This window comes from Chelonoidis abingdonii, chromosome 19, assembly GCF_003597395.2.
Source record: "Chelonoidis abingdonii isolate Lonesome George chromosome 19, CheloAbing_2.0, whole genome shotgun sequence".
Lineage (NCBI taxonomy): Eukaryota > Metazoa > Chordata > Testudines > Testudinidae > Chelonoidis > Chelonoidis abingdonii.
In genome coordinates this window covers 25,420,435-25,438,900 of record NC_133787.1, presented here as the reverse complement: position 1 = coordinate 25,438,900, position 18,466 = coordinate 25,420,435, and the positions used below count along the sequence as shown (strand labels likewise).

The following is an 18,466-nucleotide window of genomic DNA, read 5'->3' as shown; positions in this document are numbered from 1 at the left end:
TGGCTGTAAGGAGATAGTCATGGCGTCAGCGTTCTGTGTGTTTAGAAATCACTTTATGTTAGTGCTTTCCCTTATCTGATAGATTGGAGGCAGAGCTGATGCTAGGCATAAGCAGACTAAGCAATTGCTTAGGGCCCCACACACTTAAAGGGGACCTGCTTTCGCTTTTATTGTGTGCTGTGGGCTCCCCCCAATAGTCATGCTTAAGGCGCCAAATGGGCTAGCACTGGCACTGACTGGGGGAATCCTCAGCCCGATAAAACATATGTTCTGTTAACTAACTTCTAGGGCTGTCAAGTGATTAAAAATTTTTATTGCGATTAATTGCACTGTTAAACAATAGAATACCATTTATTTTAAACATTTTTGGATGTTTTCTATATTTTCAAATATAGTAATTTCAATTACAACACAGAATACAAAGTGTACAGTGTTCACTTTATATTTATTACAAATATTTGCACTGTAAAAACAAAAAAAATTGTTTTTCAATTAACCTCATACAAATACTGTCATGCAATCTCTTTATATGAAAGTTGAACTTACAAATGTACAATTATGTACAAAAAAATCTGCATTCAAAAATAAAACAAGGTGACGTTGTAAATAAGAAGCAGGCAGCAGCATCTCCCATAAATGTAAACAAACTTGTTTGTCTTAGCGATTGGTAGAATAAGAAGTAGGACTGAGTGGACCTGTAGGCTCTAAAGTTTTACACTCTTTTGTTTTTGAGTACAGATAGAAAAAAAAATCTGCATTTGTAAGTTACACTTTCACGATAAAGAGATTGCACTTCAGTACTTGTATGAGGTGAATTGAAAAATATTATTTCTTTTGTTTATCATTTTCACAGTACATATTTGTAATAAAAAATAACCAAATAAAGTGAGCACTGTGCACTTCATATTCTGTGTTGTAATTGAAATCAATATTGAAAATATACAAAAACATCCAAAATATTTAATAAATTTCAATGGGTATTCTATTGTTATAAGTGCAATTAATCGTGATTAATTTTTTAATCACAATAAATGTTTTTAAATTAATTGCGTGAATTAACTGTGATTAATTGACAGCGCTACTAACTTTTCATCAGTAATAGTTCCAATTTGACTTTGAATTTTTCTGTCTTCTGAAGACAAACTTTTGGGTACTTTCAAGGAGATGTTAGTTCAGTGATGACATAAACAGCGGTAAACTTCACTCTAGCTGTAAACTGACCAGAAAATGGGTGTAACTTAAGTGACAAAGTACTATAGGGTGACTTGTTCTGACTGGGCATTCAATGGTGTGCAAAGGCTAAGGAGGCAGAAGGGAAGCATATTTTACTAGTGGCTGATTGTTAGGGTGACCAGACAGCAAGTGTGAAAAATCAGGACAGGGGGTGGGGGGTAATAGGAGCCTATATAAGAAAAAGACCCAAAAATCGGGACTGCCCCTATAAAATCGGGACATCTGGTCACCCTACTGATTGTGCTTATCCCATGTGCATTTACTGTTTTCAGTTTGTTTGCATTTCTGGGATTTGGGTATTTGTTAGGTTATTTATGTAATAGGCTCAAAGTCTGGAGTTTGCCTTAATGAACGTAAAGGTACGTTATTGCTCTGACTGAAGTCTTGTGCATATTTGTTTTGCTCCAGCTATTTATCTTATTTATTGATGTCTTTATTAAACACACAGATCTAACCTTCTTGTAACGGGTTCCTGGCGAAGTATATCCCATTATCCAAGCAGCACAATGCCTACTGTAAACTCCTGGTTCAGTGCATGCCCTCCACATGGAGACACAAAAGTCTGTGGTGTGAGGCAGAATCATTTTGTGTGTAGCTGGTGTAGGTTTTTTTTTTTTAAAAATTAATTCTATTGGTGCACTTCTAGTGTGCAGGGAAAGCCTAGCTCAGTCTGTATGATCTGCTGAGGGCAGCTCAGCTCATTCATAGACCAGCCTCCCTTTGCAAGGGCTACTAATGTTTAGATTTATTAACAATTCCAAAGTATTTAGATCTGTTATGGGTGTAACAGCTGTTATGGGTGTAACACCAACTGAAGTAGATGGCTGTAACAGCTGCCTTTCATCTATGATAAATATAAAGTAGCCATAAAGCTCCTTGGGCCTTACCTGTAGTTCTGGTTGTTAGGAAAACAGATGGCAACATCAGATTCTGCATGGACTATAGAAAATAAAATTAAATCTCTTTAAAGGATTCTTATTGATTGTCATGAATAGACAATTCCCTGGATGCTGTGGCAGATTAAATCTAGTTTTCCATACTGGATCTTAAAGGTGAGTATTGGGAGGTGGAAGTGAATCCAAAGGACAAGGAGAACTTTTTTTGGCAGCCGAACAAAGCCTATGGCAATTTAAAATGACGGCCACACGTGAAAGGCTAGTGGTGAGAGTATTACATGGCATGCCTCTTAGCTTGTTTGTTATGCCTAGATGATGAACTGGTGCATATTAAAACTTTTTTGAAAAAGAACTGAAACATTTATGGGTGGTCCCTGATGAGCTGAAAGCTGCCAATTTGAAACTGAACACAAAGAAACGTGAGGGTTTTTTTTTTTAAAAAAGTATTTTACCCTGAGCACACAGTTGGCAGTTCTACTGGCAGAGATAGCTGCAGCGGTACAGAGTAGATTCTACTCTTGTTACAGAAGGTTTCTTTGGGAAGTTTGCTAATACCGCAAAACAACTTATATAAGTTTCACGCTTATTGCTGTCAACAGAATTACTCCTAATTTACACTACTGTAAAGCAGAATGGAATCCGACCTCTAATGTGTGATCTACAACACTGAATTTCAGTGAAAACTGCACCCATGTATGCCAGGTCTTAATTTGGCCTGGCTTGCCTTGCGGGTTTCCCCTTGGTGATCACAACATAGCAGAACAGTTCACATGTACGTAGGGACATGCTATAGCAGTGGCTCTCAAACTTTTTTACTGGTGACCCCTTTCACATAGCAAGCCTCTGAGTGTGACCCCCCCCCATTATAAATTAAAAACATATTTTAATATATTTAACACCATTATAAATGCTGGAGGCAAAGCGGGGCTTGGGGTGGAGATTGACAGCTCACGACCCCCCCCGTAATCACCTCGCGACCCCCAGTTTGAGAACCCCTGTGCTATAGTAAATAAGATCTAGATTCTGTAACAACTCTGACCTTGCTACATTTCATACCAGCGTAATAACATTGATAAACACGTAGTGTTGATATGCTGCACTGGTGTGAAATGGGGCTTTCACTAGTACATTTTTCTTTGGTATGTTGGATTAAGTTGCACTGGTGCAAGCTCTGTTTTGCACCAATACAGTGCATTAGGAATTTATACTGGTGAGCCTACAATTAGTCTGACTTTCCTTAATGTAGATAGAGCCAGAGGCGTTTTGTAAACTGAGGGGTTATACCAGTTTAATTTAAATCTGGTGTTAAATTGATACAAATCCCCGTGAGGGCACTCTTATTTTGTCTTAGTGGATTTTTTCCAGTTAATCTTAAACAGATTCCTAATCAATTTGCCAAATAAGATAAACCAAAATAAGTGTCTATACAACCTTTTGCACCAGTTTAACTAAATCAGTGTTTAAACTTTGTCTGCAGACAAGGCCTTGATCAGTTCTGTAACAGCAGAGGTAGAATGAGGTTGGGACTGGAATTGGAATAACATTTTGCTAATGGCTGTTTGTGCTTATCGTGTGTGCTTCAGTGTGTTCAGTTTGTTTGCATTTCTGGAATTTGGTTATTTGTTTTAGGTTATTTACCTAACAGGTGTTCAAAGTTTGGAGTTTGCCCCTAATGAAACTAAAGGAATGTTATTGCTCTGGCTGAAGTTCTTGAGCAAACTTGTTTTGTCCCAGCTTTGTTTTTATTTGTCTCATCTCTAAAACTAGATCTGTGTCTCTTAAAGTGGTAATTATTCATGCCCACCTTTGGAACTTCAGAAGATGGTGTAGCCTGGTGAAGTGTGTGCTCTGCACAATACCTACCATAAACGGTGGCACAGTGCATGCCCTCTGCATGGAGGTTCAAAAGTCCATTTGGGGTGAGGCAAGGCCATTTTGCCTTTCAAAAACCTATGTAGTTCTACTGGTGCACTGTGTGTGTGGGCATGGCCTAGCTCAGTCTGTGTGCTCTGCTTAGGGTTGCCAATCTTCTAATTGCACAAAACTGAACACCTTAGCCTTGCCCCTTCCCCAAGGCCCTGCCCCCACTCATTACATCCCCCCGCCTCTGGGACTCACTCTCCCCCATCTTCACTCACTTTCCCTGGGCTGGGGAATGGGTTGGGGTGAGGGCTCTAACTGGGGGTACGGACTCCAGGGTGGGGCCAGAAATGAGGGGTTCAGGGTATCAGAGGGGACTCTGGGCTGGGGCAGGGAGTTGGGACGCAGGATGGGGGTGAGGGCTCCAGCTAGGAGTGTGGGTTCTAAGGTGGGGTTGGGGATGAAGGGTTTGGGGGGGCTCTGGGTTTGGGGGGGCTCAGGACTGGGGCAGGGGGTTGGGGTGCAGGTTTACCTTGGGCAACTCCCAGTCAGTGACACTGCAAGGCTGAAGCTAAGGCACGCTCCCTGTCTGTCCTGGCACTGTGCAGCTCTGCAGGCAGGGGGGCCTGCAGAGCCGCCTCTGAGGCAGGGGGGCCAGAAGGCCTGCTCTCGCCCACAGGTACCGCCCCCATCTCCCACTGGCCACAGTTCGAGTCTTCTAGAATTTCCCCAGTGCTCCAAGACTTATTAAAAAATCGAGATTAATGGTTGTCTGAGCAACTCAGCCAGCTCTCTTAAAACTCTTTGCAAGTTATCTGGAGCTGCTGATTTTAAAAATGTCTAACTTCAATTGCTGCTGTTTAACATTTTTTCCATTCCACTAGTATCTCGGGGGGGGGGGCAGGGAGAGGAAGAAGGAGGGAGTTTCATCAAATAAAGAACAGAAATACTCAGTAGAGAAAGCTATTCTAGATCCAAACTTTTTCCAACCCTTTAAGATACATATTCTAAACAGTTGTTTGGTAAGCAAATATGAAAAGGTGGTTTCCATGCTTGAAGCTCCATCTTGAACTCACTCTCTGCTTCTTGCCTTTAGAATCACTTACATTTGGTGAAGTGTCTTGCTCAACTGTATGCATCTATTAACTGCTAATATGAGAACCCTATCCAGAGATGTCACTGCTACATCAAAATCATTTTAATTTGCTAACACTTACTACTCTTCCCTAAAGGTGTATGACCTCTTTGTCTCTTCCTAAGTTTCTGGCACCTCTGTTGCTAGGTAGTTATTGAATTTTAAAAGTGAGTCTAACCGAGCTGCCATGAATCCAGTTACAGTGGAACCTTGATTATCTGAACTCCATTAAAATAATTTCAGTTATCAACAAGTTGAATAGTCTCCAAGACTTGAATTCAGCAACTATATCTTTTTATGTAGAGTACTTTAGACACTGAAGTCCTTAAGTAGAGTTTTAAGTTCTGCAGGATCTCTGCAGCCTTTTTGCCTGCATATCCAAACTTTAAACACAAACTTTGCAGACTTCTAGTCTCAGCATCCTCTATCTGATCAGAATACATCTAGTATTCTAGTTACTGCTGAATAATCAAGATTGTTCTGTAGTTCTTTCCTAGGATTACTTCACTATGAGTGATTGTTCACCTTCCAGTATATTTGACACCATTTGCAAAGGATATCCAATTCAGACCAGGCCTCTGAAATATGACTGTTGCAGAGGCTGCATAAAGTCACTGAGTCTTGCCTGTGCAGCATCAGGAGTTATGCATTGCTGAAGTGGAACAATTACAAATGTCATTGTCTTTGTCAGCATTTCTCTCTCCTGGCTGGTGTAAGGTAACTAACACTGAGCTGGTTATTCCCCCTCAGACTGTTATCAGAGGCAGCAATTCATTCCAAAAATAATGCCACCTCAATCTTTTGCTATGAAACTTGAACTGGCCAAGATTATGACTAAAGAAGATCACTTTTAGTATTATATTGAGATTGCATTAATGGAAGTTTTTGCATTCAATGTTAAGGTTACACGATTAAAATTAGTCAGAACATGAAAGACTCTAAAATAACTAACCTGGCCCTATTGAAAGCCTGTATATTCAATGGTGTGCATTTAACATCATAAGCAGCTATATACTAAGACAGTAGTTTTATTTATGCAGCCCCAACATAGGCTGGGAGCTTTACAGATATAGAAGACAGATCCCTTCCTTTTGAGTTTACAAACTTAGACCCTGATTCTCCAATGAACTCTGCACCAGTGGGGCACTGCACCTACAGGATTCAGTTTAAGGGCTTGGCTGTGGCTGTGTGTGTGTGGGGCGGGCACATGGGGCACCATAGCCGTGTCTTCCCCTTTCCCCCAAAAAACTAAACACAAGCATAGTCCTTGAACACACAGTCTCTTTCATGACCTCACATTTCTCCACCCACTCAACTACACTAGTCAACAGGGCTAGCTGGCTGCGGAAATGAGCATGTGCTGCACTTATCTTAAGGGGTATAGCAGCTAGCAAAGTTTCCCTGGTGTCTCAAAGCTCCTGCTGAGGTGATACAGCTGCACCCCACCAATCCAGCCCTGTGCTTTGAGGGCCTGCTCAAAACCTATTAAAATGAGTCTATGGATTCCCATGGATTTTAAGGAGTATCAAGTGCATGACGTTTTCAAAAATGGCCTGTAACTTCTGGCTGCCACAGTTCTGGGTGCTCACAACTTGAGGCTCCTCGGAGTTTGTTTGTCAAAAGTGCTGAGTATCCATATGTCCCCCTGACATCATGAGTCAGTATTATGAAAATTTAACAACTGAATAAACAAACCAAAAGAAAAACCATTAAGTATACTCAGTTGGCGGGGGGGCACTTTAAAAGAAAAGCGCTCTTATCCTATGGGTGCTAATTAGTTACCTTTTATTGCTCATTACTTGGAATACAGTAAATCAATTATTTAAAATCAAACAGATGAATAAACTACCATCTCAGGAAATCACAATCTAGGTACCTGAAATTACATTAAATTATTAGGGAAGATTATTTATGAAACTGTAAAATCCACCACCACTTGGAATGCTTAAAATAAGGTTGAATACAACTGAAGAAGATGTACTGTAGGAAAGACTCCAATAAACAATTGGCTTGGAGTGGCCTCGTTAGTATTTGTATTATTATGGTAGTGCCCAGGAATGTGAGTCACAGAGCCCGACTCTGTCCTGCTAGGCACTAGATAAACACAGAACACAAGGATGGTCCCTGCCACAAACAGTTTATAATCTAAATAGCTGTCTTCCATTTCTAACTTTTCTGATTCTGCAAAGCTATCCATAAATCAGATTCTAAATAGGCAGGGCTAGTAAGTTGGAAACATTTGTTAAAAATTAGGGATGCAGGTTTGAACTTGCTTGACTTTAAAATACTGAGGTTTAAAATTGTACACATACATGCATCTACCTTGCTATGGTAATTGCCAAGATTGTACATACAAATAAAGTTTTCCTCACAAAGTCCAATTGTTCATATAACTGGCAATGTGTGTGCTGTTAGCCAGTTGGCATTAACAATTGCATTAAAAATACAGAATGGCCATACTGAGTCAGACCAATGGTCCATCTAGCCCAGTATCCTGTCTTCCAACAGTGGCCAATGCCAGGTTTTTCAGAGGGAATGAACAGAACAGGTAATCAAGTGATCCATCCTGTTGCCCATTCTCAGCTTCTGGCAAACAGAGGCTAGGGACTCCATCCCTGACCATCCTGGCTAATAGCCATTGATGGATCTATCCTTCATGAATTTACCTAGTTCTTTTTTGAACCCTATTATAGTCTTGGTCTGCACAAAATCCTCTGGCAGAGTTCCTCAGGTTGACCGTGTGTTGTATGAAGAAATACTTCCTTTTGTTTATTTTAAACCTGCTGCCTATTAATTTCATTTGGTGACACCCTAGTTCTTGTGTTATGACACACAATTTGTGTTTGTGACCAGCAAATATTTGTGGCACATATGTATTTTAAAAATTAATCCCAAAATGTACTTTTCTTCTCTTCCTTTCTGCTCTCTCACTTTCCATGTAGTCTTTGTTCAGTATTAGGCCACGTCTATACGACGCGCCATTTCGGCGCGTGAAAATCGAAAGCTCGGGGTTCGATATATCGCGTCTCGTCTAGACGGGGATATATCGAACCCAGAGCGCGCTTACATCGATTCCGGAACTCCACCAAAACAAACGGAGTTCCGGATTCGACTTTGCGAGCCGCGCACATCGATTCGGCGCGGTGAAGACGGGTGAGTAACTCGATTTTAGATATTCGATTTCAGCTACGCTATTCTCGTAGCTGAAACTGCGTATCTAAAATCGATTTTCACGCGTCGTGTAGATGGGGCCTTAGAGTACCAAGGGACAATGTTGTAAGAACATCGACTTCTAGCTCTCTCCTAACACTCCCACCCAGACCCTTGACCTTACAAATATATCAGATGGATTTTCATCAGTTCTGTTGAGATGGAGGATTAAAAACAGGTACTGGGTCTTTCTGAAAAAGGTACAGAGCTCTATCTAACTCTGCAAAGGTGTGGCATATGAGACTTTTATAATCTGGAAAAACTGTTACTGAGGATGTAAGGCTGAAATTCCCTGTGTCTCAGGCCACGATAATGGTTGGAAAAGGAGGAAACATCAATTTAAAAAAAAAATCATGCCTGCTATTTCAAGTTGCTTAGGGAGTTAGAGGGTAAAAGTAAGTCCAGGGTAGATGGCTTAGTGGCTAGAGGACAAGAGGGGAACAAAGACATTTATTACAAAGAGCCCCGTGTTCTGAGCCCAGTCTCCAGACCGTCCCCCCTACGGCCCCGCTCTGCCGCTTTTCCCTTCGCCCCGCCCCACCCCACCCCACACGGGTAGGAAGCCGCGGCCCGGAGCGCCGCTGCCTGAGGCGGGGCGTGTGGGAGGCTCCCCAAGCGGAGCAGCCGGTTGGCTGCAGGCTCTGCGCGTCAGGGCACCGCCGCCCTGGAGCCTCCGGACGACCCCAGGCCCGGAACCGGCACGGCGGCCTCGTGTCTGGGTTGGCGCGGCTCTCGCCTTCGGCAGGCGCGCGGCGGGCAGCCTGAGAGCGGCATCCCTGCGGCCGGGTAAGGGCTCCGGTGGGGTCGAGCGCATCGCTGGGCGCGAGCTGCCGCGTGGGGCGGGGGCTCCCCCGGCGCTGTGGCGATGCTGAGACCGAGGGCGCGAAGCCGCGGCCTGTGGGTGCTGCCCCTTGTCGCTTGGGGGCGCCGCTGAGACCTACCCCACCTCCTTACGCAGCGAATACGACCCAGGCACGCTCCGCGGAGACCTCGCTCCCTTCGGGACTGGAGGGGAGGAGCCGGGCGGGACTCGCGCCGCGCCCCTGTGCCTGCGCCGGGCTGGGAGCTCGCTGGGTCGCTGCCCAGTGGCGGTGAGCGCGGGCTCGAGCGAAGAGTAAGGCGAGCCCCGAGCCATGGTGGCCTGGGCTGGTCCCGCGAGCCCACAGAGCCAAGGGCCGGGGGGCGGCTGTTACCCTTCTTCCCTTGGGAGGGACGGGAGGTGCCTCCAGGAGGCACGTTTTCCATCGGACCGCCCTGTCGAAAAGGGACCCTGGCGGTGCCAGTCAGCACTGCTGACTCGGCTGTTAAAAGTCCGGTTGGCGCAGAGCTTGCAGGCTCCCCACCTGGCTCTACGCGGCTCCCGGGAAGTGGCTGGCATATCCCTCTGGCTCCTAGGTGTAGGGGCAGTCACAGGGCGCTTGGGGGTAGAGCATGGATGAGGCCAGGCCAGGTAGTTTGAGGAGGCACAGTCTTCACGCTGGGCTGTTTGGGGAGGCACAGCCTTCCCCTGCCAATGATACTTACCACTGATGCATGCAGGGTCACAATGCTGAAAATAGACAAAGTTGCTTATGGCCTGAGTTACAACTCTTGGTTGGAGTGCTGGAGTAGAAATGCCTGTGTGAAATCAACAACAGTCAACCAACTCTTGGAGCAGTTGAACTGGGATAGATGGACCTGAGAGGTTTTGTGTTGTTTTTTTTTTTTTTACTACTATTTTTAATTAAACCTGCTGAAAGCAAGTCCAGTAAAAATACTGTTTAAAAGTGGATCCAGTTGGGAAAGCCTTGAATGAACTAATGCTCCCCCTGGTGGAAGACATTGTTGGCTTTGGTGGGCATCTTTAAGTAAATATCACCATTGTAGAGAAGGGCTTTGTTGTTTTGCCATCTTGTGCTCTTGATGATGAGTGGGATTTTCTGTCATTCATTTAAAGATGTACTAGGAGGATTATCCTGGGTCTCTGTTGCTGACTTCTCTGCCAGAGAAGCCACCACACTGTTAAATCCCAACCTCTCTTAATGACCACTTGGAAGATGGGATAGTCCTTTAGGTGATCTGCCTCACACCCCGTCTAGACTACGTGCCATATTGGCACGTTAAAATCGATTGCTCGGGGATCGATATATCGCGTCTGATCTGGACGGGATATATCGATCCCAGAGCGTGCTTAGATCGATTCCGGAACTCCACCGAAACAAACGGAGTTCCGGAATCGACATGGCGAGCCGCGCACATCGATCCCGCGCGGTGAAGACAGGTAAGTAAATCGATTTTAGATATTTGATTTCAGCTACGCTATTCTCGTAGCTGAAATTGCGTATCTAAAATCGATTTTCGCGCGTAGTGTAGACATGGCCTCAGTGGCATATATCAATGTCACATATTGTTTTAAAAAAATGCACTCAACTCTATGTGGGAATATCAGTAGTGTAATTGAAAGTGCTTGAATGCTCCTTCAATTTAAAGAGACAAGGTGGGTGAGGTGATAGCTTTTATTGGACCAACTTCACTATCATAGTGCTATGATATTACTTTGTTCTCCATGCAATGATGTGTTGCCCCAGGGGTTTAAGCCCAGTTCTGATGAAGCAAGTGCAACTACCATTGTGTTGCATCTGCTACATGTAGGCAGAGAACAAAACTTAGCCCTGTAGTAAGAAGTGTACAACTATATCCGTATCTGCTTTCAGGCTAAATTTTGCCCTCTGCCTCTGAAGGGCAGACAAGTGCTCTTTTACAATGTGATGGTGTGATGGGGAGTTTTGTAGTAGCAAAGAGTTTTTTTCAGAATTAGTCCATACATTATAGTCCAATGGTCGTATTCAGAGTGATCCAGGTGGGACTGGAGATCTCAGTCTTAAGACTGAAAATTCCTCTGCATAAAGCATCAAGCAGATCTGGGATGAAAGGATCAGGTCCCAAGAGTCTTTTATCTACAGTTTTCTAGCAGCCTGTTAACCATATAGTCTTGGGTGAACAATAGGCTTTTGATGTAACTTTCAGTTTCCCAAACATACCAGTTTGTTTACCACAAACTTTAAAAAAGCCATGTACACAATGACATAATTTCACCCAAGATTCATCTAAATGTTAATATTCCCTTTTGATCTCTGCATCAGTAGCTACAGTAGTAGACAAGAACAGTTTGTTTACATGGCTAACATCTAACAAGATATAACTAAACACATACAATTAGTATTACTTCTGATTCTCTAACAATAAAGGTTTGCATTTCAAACTTAGTTCTAGCCTATCTAAGATGGAATGGCCCTAATTACTATTTACATATATTTCTAGCATGTCTGTAAAGGTTGAATCTGGGTCACTTTGCCTGTGAGTTGCTTTAACTTTTCTTGCAATGTCCACTACAGGTATCTAACACCTACTTTGGTATAGGGAACACTGAGATGGTGGCAGCTTATCTAGATTGTCATGAATGCCTCTGAATATCTGCTACTGTAAGGCCAGTGCATCCTCTCTTGTTGGTCGCAGATCCACTTACAAATGAGCACTCTAATCTGTTTGACTAACTGTGGGTAGTTGCTGGAACCCTTGAATGCAGTTTGTTTGTTTGCATCCAGGCATTAAGATTGGAGTCTCTGCCTGTGGCCTTTTTAGACTGGTTTCTGGAGACTGACAAGATTCTGCAGCCGGCGTGTATGTGTGTGTGTGTTTGTTTTTTGTTTTTTTTTTTGTGGGAGTGCATACATACTATGTCATGCCATTGTGAAATTATTTGACACGAAGGAGCAGGACTCACTGTATAGCAATATAGCAATTTAGACCTGGATATGCCTATCCACAGCAGCTTTCTGTTCTAGGAGCTATGCTAAATAACTGTTTGGCAGGGCTTGCTTTCTCTGGGCACTTACTATGTGGTGATTAGGTGTCTAGGACTAAATAATACATAATGAATACTTAGTAGCTTAGTCATCATTCTGATGCTTGTTTTTTCTTATCGGGTGAACAGGGGGTGAGAATTATTTCTAGGCCTTGCATGGGATAGCTAACATACTGCAATGATCAGATAACTTTCTCTCTGTATTGTCTAAATGTTGTTCCTTTCACTCAGATATCACTATCTTGATTTGAGTCCCAGTACATGGAAGCACTGAAGCATGGGCTTCAAGTTAGACACATGCTTAACTGCTTGTTCTGCTTCTTTTCACCTGTAGGCTATCACAATGAGCTATTGAAGTCTGCATTTCTCACCTGTCTTGCAGTTCCTTATTTTAATCTTGCTGTGATTAATGCGAAAAATAGTTTTCGACTATTTGATAAACTTACCCTACCTGGTCCAGTGTGATAATTATAAAAGAGACACACTTAGGCTCTTATATTCCATGAACTTACAAGCAAGTGATGAAAGAGCCTGTGCTGATATAACACTCTTGTCTTTCAATAGCATATTAAAAATTCAGCTATTTTCTTCAAGCTCTAGGGAGTATATGTGAAACATTTGTGTGTATCTTCTAATTTTTTACTACTTCCTTATTTTTAACTCCTAGGTCTTCAAAAATTTTGCTTTGCTGAAAGAATCAGTCTACAAAGAGTTCATCTGATGATGTCCAGTACTGCATCCTCTAGGATTTTAAGTTCTGCAAGAAACAGTATCATTATTTTGCAAGGAAAAGGACGTTTGTACTCAAGATATATCCCAAACAGAAACCAGATGAAATGGAAATGTGTGTTTGCCAAAGGGCCTCTTTCTCCTTTTGTGCTGAGCTGGAGCATCGACAATGTCTTCACTTTAAAAAAAGCATTCAGACATACTTCAACTGAAGAAGAAGACTTCAGTCTTCAGTTGACATCATCACAAATAAATGATATCCTAAGAGCAGATGAATTTTCTCATAAAATTCATGACTTTGATGGTAAAAATGCAAATTCTGTGCTGAAATTTGAGAGTAACCAGCTGGCTGCCAACACACCGAATGAAGATCGTAGAAGTGCAGCCATATCCTTGCAGACCAAAGGGATGATGTTTGGGGTCTTTGATGGTCATGCAGGTTATGCATGTGCTCAGTCGGTAAGTCAGAGACTGTTGTATTATATAGCTGTCTCTCTCATGTCTCAACAAACACTGGAAGAGATTGAGTTTGCCATGGAACGCATGAAACCAGTTCTGCCAATTCTGCAGTGGTACAAGCATCCAAATGATGTGTACCAAGAAGTAGCCTCACTGTACTTGGATCACCTCAGAGTTTATTGGCAGGAACTATTGAACCCAGATATAGAACTGGGATTCAGTGTAGAAGAAGCCTTGATATATGCATTCAAAAGGTTAGATTCAGATATATCACTGGAAGCTCAGGCTCCCCTAGAAAATGAAATGATGAGAAACACTGCCCTTCAAGTGGCTTTCTCTGGTGCAACAGCCTGTGTGGCTCACATTGACAGTGTTCACTTACACATTGCTAATGCTGGGGATTGCAGGGCAATTCTAGGGGTTCAAGAAGAAGATGGAATGTGGTCTGCGCTCTCTCTTACTCGAGACCACAATGCTTTCAGTGAAGCAGAAATCAGAAGGTTAAAAGGAGAACATCCTAAGTCTGAGGAGGAAACTGTAATCATAAACAACAGGCTGCTGGGGATTCTTATGCCCTCCAGAGCTTTCGGAGATGTCAGATTCAAATGGAGTAAAGAACTGCAACACAGTATTCTGGAGAATGGTTGTGATGTTGAGGCTTTAAATATTTATCAGTATGCTCCTCCTAATTACTATACGCCTCCCTATTTAATTGCAGAGCCTGAAGTCACCTACCATAAACTAAGATTTCAAGATAAATTTCTAGTTATTGCTTCAGATGGACTGTGGGACATGCTGAACAATGAGGATGTCATAAAACTTGTTGCAGAACACCTAGCACAAGCTAATGTGCAGAAACCAAGGATGACTTTTCAGAAACCAGCCAGCTTGGGTTACATGCAAAGTCTGCTGCGTCGTAGAAAAGCTAGGGGTGTTGGCTTATATGACCAGAATATAGCTACTCACCTAATAAGGCATGCAATTGGAAATAATGAATATGGAGAGATAGACCAAGAGAGACTGGCTGCAATGTTGACTTTACCTGAAGATCTAGCAAGGATGTATAGAGATGACATCACTGTTACTGTGGTATATTTTAATTCAGATACAATTGACAGCTACTACAAAGAAAATGAATAGGGGTTGCATTAATGTACCATATAATGGCCAACTCTGATACTGGGGACCGTTAATGTTTACTTCCACTAATAGTCAAGCCGTTACAAATGCTATTGTCTGCAAGTCCCCTGTTCTTTAGGACTGAATAGTCATGAGCTCTTTTGGAAATAATTTTCTAGAACAACTAATTTGTGAGACTTCTCTGGGCTCCCAGTTTTGTGCTGATTGAAGTAAAATGTGCTGCTCGCAGTTCAGCAGAATGTAAGTGGAGACAGGAATGAAAGACAGTGAGCCTACTCCTGATCCCATTGACACCAATGGCAAAACTCCTGAAGTGAACAAAAAGCAGACAAATATGCTAGTTTAGATCAAACTTGTCAGTGATGAGTAGTACTTGTAAAAGAACCAAGAGCAAAAAGAGCCATTGTTCAAAGGCCTCATGTAAGATAGGGTGGCCTCCTCTCAAAGTATAGTAGTCAAAATCTAGGACTGTGCACTAGGAATGGACACTAGGTTGTATCAGATACTTGAAACTGACTCCCTTAAACTAAAGTGTTGCCTTTTATGCTTGGAAATTAATTTAAAACCAGACTGTAAACTTGGATTTTGGGACTGCCAGACTACTTTTTGCTAATCATATTTTATGCCTATTGTAAGGAAACAAACCATACCTTTTTTCAAGATTGGCTGACTTTAAAGTGTGAAACTGAATAGAAATGGCATGTGTGCGAACACGTGTAACAATCCACAGCTCTAGCACACTTTAAAATAGTTTACAATTTTTCTTTAGGAATATTATATATTTCTAATTTAATGAATACTTTTACTGCACCAACAGTACTTGATTGGATTATTTTCTTACGCATGTTGTTTGACTTACTAAAAATCAATTTTTTATTAGAAACTGCTGCTTTAGTGCACAATATTTCATAGATCAATCTGTGAAATTGCAACATAGATATTGTCCATCTATGGATTTTGAATTAATAAGTGCATCTGAAACTTAAATGTAGGAGTTAGAAATGATACCACATTTACTTTTTCTTTAAAAAATAGAATTGACAACAATACTGGCATTTTACCAAAGAGAACTTCATTCTTGTTTTTTCTACTCCCCCCGCTTTTAGGACATGAACTGCTTATGTCCATGTGTACAATGCTGTTTAAATGCTCTTGATTACTATTCAGATCCTTATTTCCCTGGTGAATATTTCTTTTTACATTTAAAAACTCTTGTGTTTAAATTATACTAAAAGAATCAACATTGTATAGCTTTCTTTTATACTCCACCTTCTAGAATATCCTATTTAAAACTTGAAACTAGCTTTCCTTTTTCACAATCTGGCCTACACAGTGGTGTAGTGATTTCTTTTTTTTATGCATTGGCATAATTGGTGCCTTCAGGAATATGCACACTATAGTTCTGGGAACAGAGGCCTCGGTTTTACTGTGGTTGCTACCAGGAAAGTACCTATGCATGTGTTACAGAGCTAGTAATATGTGAAGCTCCACACCCTCCCTTCCCCCCGCACTCCATTTTAAAAAAAGGGTGGCTTTTTTCGTAATTTTCTTGCATGTTAGAGTGTTAAAGATATCTACAGTTCAGAGAATATTTCTCCTCCTGGTAACTGTAAAGTAGATTAAAATCTTGGGCCTAAATTAGTAGCATTTGTGTCATGTGCCATTTCCAAAAAAACGGTTCATTTATTCATCAGTATAAACCATCTGTTAATGGTTTGTAGAGCATTTTAATAAGATCCCACATTAAAGTTACCTAGGAAACTGTACAAACTGTTAAAAATTTTAATATGGATGATTAATTGTAGGCAGATTTGGGACAATCAAGTATATGTATTTTGATGTTGCACTAACAATTATTGCATCCCAGGTTGCAACCATCACAGCTTTCTCTGCATATTATCTAAATGTTCTTTTCCCTCAGATATGACTGTCTTGATTTATGGGTCCCAGTACCTGAAAGCACTTAAGCATATGTGTAATTTTAAGCCCATGCTTAACTGCTTTGCATAATAAGGGATGCTTTCCTGAATCGGGATCCTAGCACCATATAAGTAACATACCTTTAAAGTACTTTGTTTAGCGAATATCAGAGCAGAAAAGGCAATTTAACTTTGAGGCAGCTGGCATTTTTTCTGTATTGCTAGTCAAATGGGGCTTTTCTGTGCTTTAATGTATACAGCAGAAAGAATGGCTGAAGGAAGAAGACTTGAGTCTTGGATTGGTGGTGGAGGCTGAAAGAAAAAATTGTGTGTGTTTGTCAGGGGTGGGGGAATGTTATAGGGGGTGTTGAAGTTTTGGTGTCTCATAGTCTCATTTAGTCTTAATCCATCCCTACCTGTTCAGGTGGCACTGGGCTCACTAACATCTCTCATTTGGAAGAAGAGGAGAGAGGATGTGGAGGAGGAATTGTAGGTTGCAAAGCTAAGGAGGAGACTAGTCTCAGAGCAAGTTTTTTGAGAGCCCTCCCCAAACCTGTAGTTGCCATTTAGCCTTAATCTCTCTGAATGGTTTAAGTGGGATATCTTTTCCCAGGTGCCTATACTTGGTTTTTTGAAAGTGTCTGTGCATGAGCAGCTGTATGGATTCGTTATTTACGTCAGTCAGACTATAGCCATAAAAACAGTGCTGTAAAGGAGTGTATATCTAGACTACTTCTTACTCGATAAGGGCACTATATCCGTAGTGATGTGGCTACGAGAACAAAGGTGCTAGATTCTGATAGAATAGATAAAATGAAAACTTTATCTATATATATATTAAAGCAATCAATATGCTCACTAAAATACTTAGAGGTAATGATTGCCTTTATCTGTTAAAGTACAGTGTTGCAAATCTAAGTACTTTTAAGGTATAGTTAAAATGACTTAGGCTTTAATTTTGTGAATATTATAATTCACGTGGTCAGGGATTTTGTTGTGCAAAAATTGAACAGTGTGTGCAACGAGTGAGCTAAATGGTCTAATACGTTACTACTAGATATGCAAATATAACTTTTTTTTTAAAAAAGCAAATTGGTGATTATTATTTTGGGGATTGCAGTCACATCTGGCAATAGAAATGGTACTAGCTCTAATTTCATGCCAGTATGTGCCTGATTTAACTTGTAACACTGTAATTATTGTTCCTTGGAAAATGGTGACATTAAAGCAAGTGCTTAGTGTTCAGTTTACTGGCAAATAATGGTGTTTAGCTGCACACTCCCTTGCATTTTGCTGGAAACCAATGGTGGCCAATTCCTGTTGGTGATTAATTTCATAGCAAAACTCCCATCGACTTCAGTCAGAATACGGTCATAACTTATCTTTGTAACTTCACAAACATGTTGGATAGGCATTAAGGTGTACAGTATGCAGTGCTTTGAAGTTGTGGTAACATGCTTCTGTGCTAAACTGATTTAAATGAAGTTAACATGTTGATCATATCACACTTACAGGATGACTTGATAGTTAAGTTTAGCTGTGTAAACCTTGCTGTATCCTAAATATCTACTGTAGCTTTACTGACAGTTTAATTGGCTTAGTTTGAGTCAACTCTATGCCTGGAAAATAAACATTTTTCACTTTAACAATATTTTTTATAATATCAAGTCAAGATGTAGTAATAAAACTACCCATTGCCTATGGAACTTGTTTTTTGCATGCCCACCTAATGTGCCTCTTAAATCTAAAGAAAACAATCTTAGTTGAAACAATGGTGTACATACTCATCCCTTTCAAGGAAATGTGTTTATGTAAACCTAACTTTGTCTTGGATTTGAACTATAATTTTCTGGTATTATTTTGAAACCTCTTTACAATATGCAAAAATATTTGTTTTTGTTGAGTGTTTAAGAATGCTTTTCTCTCTGTACTTATGACTTATTTGTATTTAAGTTTTCAAAACTTCATAGAGTTTATTGATTTTTCTACCTTTGTAAATACTGAAGTGAATTAATATTTTGTAAATAAAATATGCACCCTA

General features: G+C 41.2%; 1 protein-coding gene and 1 long non-coding RNA gene across 3 annotated transcripts in view; one reads left to right on the top strand and one right to left on the bottom strand.

The window, feature by feature from the left end:
• The window catches only part of LOC116838510 (uncharacterized), a 26,852-nt gene extending 17,491 nt beyond the window's left edge, over nt 1–9,361 (bottom strand). For both annotated transcript variants that reach the window (XR_004376936.2, XR_004376935.2), the window contains exon 1: nt 9,276–9,361. This is a non-coding gene — a long non-coding RNA (uncharacterized LOC116838510). The remainder of the gene's footprint in view (nt 1–9,275) is intronic.
• Nucleotides 8,889–18,466, top strand: PDP2 (pyruvate dehydrogenase phosphatase catalytic subunit 2). The gene is made up of 2 exons (XM_032803779.2): nt 8,889–9,120; nt 12,846–18,466. Exon 2 carries the CDS (start codon nt 12,899–12,901, stop codon nt 14,504–14,506), a length of 1,608 nt encoding a protein of 535 aa, XP_032659670.1. The 5' UTR covers nt 8,889–9,120; nt 12,846–12,898; the 3' UTR covers nt 14,507–18,466.

Bases quoted from the DNA above. Each gene is read 5' to 3' on its own strand.
- PDP2 (XM_032803779.2), top strand. From the start codon at position 12,899: ATGATGTCCAGTACTGCATCCTCTAGGATTTTAAGTTCTGCAAGAAAC.